The sequence below is a fragment of the Rhipicephalus sanguineus genome, chromosome 9, assembly GCF_013339695.2.
Source record: "Rhipicephalus sanguineus isolate Rsan-2018 chromosome 9, BIME_Rsan_1.4, whole genome shotgun sequence".
Classification (NCBI taxonomy): domain Eukaryota; kingdom Metazoa; phylum Arthropoda; class Arachnida; order Ixodida; family Ixodidae; genus Rhipicephalus; species Rhipicephalus sanguineus.
Window position 1 is genome coordinate 3001934 of NC_051184.2, and position 3130 is coordinate 3005063.

General features: G+C 49.2%; 1 protein-coding gene across 1 annotated transcript; it reads left to right on the plus strand.

The window, feature by feature from the left end:
• Positions 1–412: 412 nt before the first annotated feature.
• Positions 413–1372, plus strand: LOC119404293 (zinc finger protein 239). The gene has a single exon (XM_037670850.1). It carries the CDS (start codon positions 413–415, stop codon positions 1370–1372), a length of 960 nt encoding a protein of 319 aa, XP_037526778.1.
• The last annotated feature ends 1758 nt before the right edge of the window (positions 1373–3130 follow it).

The window sequence follows — 3130 nt, forward strand, 5'->3', positions numbered from 1 at the left end:
CGTTAAACTCCAAATATTATATTATATTACTTTACAAAACTTAATGAGCATTGGCTCTGCACAATGGCTGATATGCCAGGTGTTAATAAATTCTTGGCATCACAGTGAAAGCAAACATTGCAGAATAACATATAGGTGGGCGAGTTGGTTTGGTTTCATGGTGATGTGAAAAGCAGCGTTAGAACAAATATAAAGTACGAGAAGACAGTGCAAATTAAGTGCAACATTGCAGCATTGCTTGCCTACCTCACGCTGTTATCATCACGCTGCATGTCCTATTCGCAGATGTCATGCCGATGGAAGCACGTCCCAGGCGAAGCCGACACCGAAGCGTGCCATGGTCAAGAACCACAAGTGCGGAGTGTGCGGGAAGACTTTAAGCACGAACACAAGCCTCAAACGCCATGGCGCAATGCACACTGGCAAGAAGCCGTTCGCTTGCCACTGCTGCCCGGCGACTTTCGCACGGAAATGGAGCCTCGGCAGCCACGTGCTGACGCACACGGGCGAAAAAAAACACGGCTGTCCCACGTGCGGTAGAATGTTCAGCCGCAAGGCGTACCTCGCGAAACACCTTCGCCACCACACGGGCGAAAAGCCGTTTATGTGCCACCTCTGCCCGGCGGAGTTCGCGCTGCAGTCGAGGTTGCAGCGCCACTTGTTGACCCATACAGACGAAAAGCCGTACAGATGTGAAGAGTGTGGCAGAAGGTTCGCGCAACGGGTGAACCTAGTTCACCACAACTATGTGCACACCCGCGAGAAGCCTTACGACTGCGACAGATGTCCGGCCGAATTCTCTCATAAGGGTACTCTGATCAGACACTACCTTACGCACACCAAGGAGAAGCCGTGGAAGTGCGGACTGTGCGACAAGACATTCGCGCTCAAGTTCAACCTGAAGGTCCACTTGCGGGTGCACACCGAGGAGAAGCCGTGGAAGTGCGCACTGTGTGACAAGACGTTCTCGCAGACGTCCAACCTGAAGGTCCACTTGCGGGTTCACACTGGCGAACGACCGTTTCGGTGCGACCTGTGTCCAGCCACCTTCAAACAGCTGACTACCCTTCATAATCACAAGTGGACGCACACCTGCGAAAAGCCCTTCAAATGCTGCGTGTGCGGCAGCAGATTCACGCAGATTGGTTCCTTCAACAGACATATGCGCACATTCCACGCCGCCCCGAGCGCTGGTGAGAGCGACGTCGGCGACTGGGACCCTCCCATTGTACAGCGCAACAACCTGCAATGCGTTGTGGGAAAGCTGCAAGCAACAAAGCCCAAGAAACAGTCTGAAGACGCGAGCCGAGGAACGTCCGATGTCGGCGATACATTCGTGTGTGACGTTGATTCTGACATGACAGTGTCTTAGTCGGATGCCGACACGCGCTTCGCAGTGACGCTATGGTGTGGTTGCAAGATGAACCCTTTCAAGATATGAAAGCACAGTCTTGGTTTTTATTAGTATTCATTGTGTTTTGAATGAAGCATTAAAGAAGTACGTACCAAATCACTTGCTCTGGTTATTAATGAGCACTAACAGACAATAATGCCAAGGAAAGTATAGGGGATGTTATTAGTAGTAAATGTAATGTTACTTACATTACATTTACTACTAATAACATCCCCTATACTTTCCTTGGCATTATTGTCTGTTAGTGCTCAATAATATTGTGTATAACAAAGAAAAACGAGCCCTTAAAATTTCCACTTCTTTCCTGCTTTGGTTATGTTCGACTGCGATACATGTTAGCCCATTTTGCTTGGAAAAATTACACTGAAATCTCCTTGCTCACAACTGAGCCTTCCCGTTATAGCCTAATGCGTGTCAGTACAGGACTATTCTGGTTCAAAAGGCTGGAATCGCTCAACAATAGCATCGTAAATATGCCTAAACATCTGTCAGTGCACATTCACTATTCGCAATGCCCATAGACTGTCGCGCCGCCAAGCGGAATTCAGGAGCGTCCTCTCGAGGAGGGTTAGTAGACGACAAAATGGCAGCACTACGCAGCGCTCCTTTGTTCGGCTGTGCTAGCCTCAGTGTTAACGCGTTGGCAAGAAAAGAACACTACGACTTTGCATGTTCCCTGCATCAGTGAACAAACCGGGCCCTCCGTGACACAGGAAATCTGATTCGTTCTTGCGAGACGCGAAGTTTTCGTGAAAATACGTGGTAACTCACACTTTCAATGCTATAGCCCACAGCGTACACATACTATCAGCTTCGCGAGGCTTTCTGTAGCCACGTAGGTTAGTTAAATGTTATCGTCTGACATAATCAGTTGAAGCTCACCCTGTTTTACTTGCATATAGCATTGGTCAGTGTTTCTTGTAGTGCATGAATCCCATAACACTGTACGCGGGAGGTCCCGAGGGCACGCGATGTGCGTTTGTATAACTGAGCGATCTCAAGCTGGCGATACCACCCTTTGTCAGCAAAGCGCTGTTACGAATCGTGCGAGCGTCGTTTCAATCATTCGAGAACGCGTCTGCTCGACGCCTTTCGTGGAGCGAACGCTTTCCACGCCGTCCTTCGCCAGTGTGTTGGTTTCATATTTCATAGCCAGCGCTGCGCCGCTTGTTTTTGTACGTTTGTTGGTAGGTGGCAGCACACTGCAAGCGATTTGCTTGTTGACCGGTCTGAGAGCAGAGTGTTCTTCGCGCTCAGACGCCTCTCTAATTGTAAACGTGGCGACGCCAGTGACGCGGAGTGGTCGAAGTCATTCGGCGGAGGAAATTCTTCAGATTGCTTTCAGCAGTGATGTTGAAAGAAACCATCGTGAGGACTAGGATTTTTCACTGGACGTTGAAGACTGTGAAAGCACCGAGAGTGACAGCGACGATGACCGATCAGCTGCTAACTCACGAGGAGCGAGTTACGAGGAGCGAGTTGCACTTCACGTGCCCTCGTGCGTTAATATTCTTTCACGCTAGTAAGTCACTTTGATTGTATTTAATGTATAATGTCCTAGAGCGAGATCAAAATAAAAGCATAGTTCCTCTTGTGCGTTGCATGTATCAATTATTGTGGATATTATGGAGCGCCGCATGCCGCCAACACGCTCGAGCTCGACCAGCGAAGCGACATGGTTATAACGATATATATAGAACGTGCAGTCACGGCCGC

Coding starts and splice junctions, on each gene's coding strand:
- LOC119404293 (XM_037670850.1), top strand. CDS start 413: ATGCACACTGGCAAGAAGCCGTTCGCTTGCCACTGCTGCCCGGCGACT.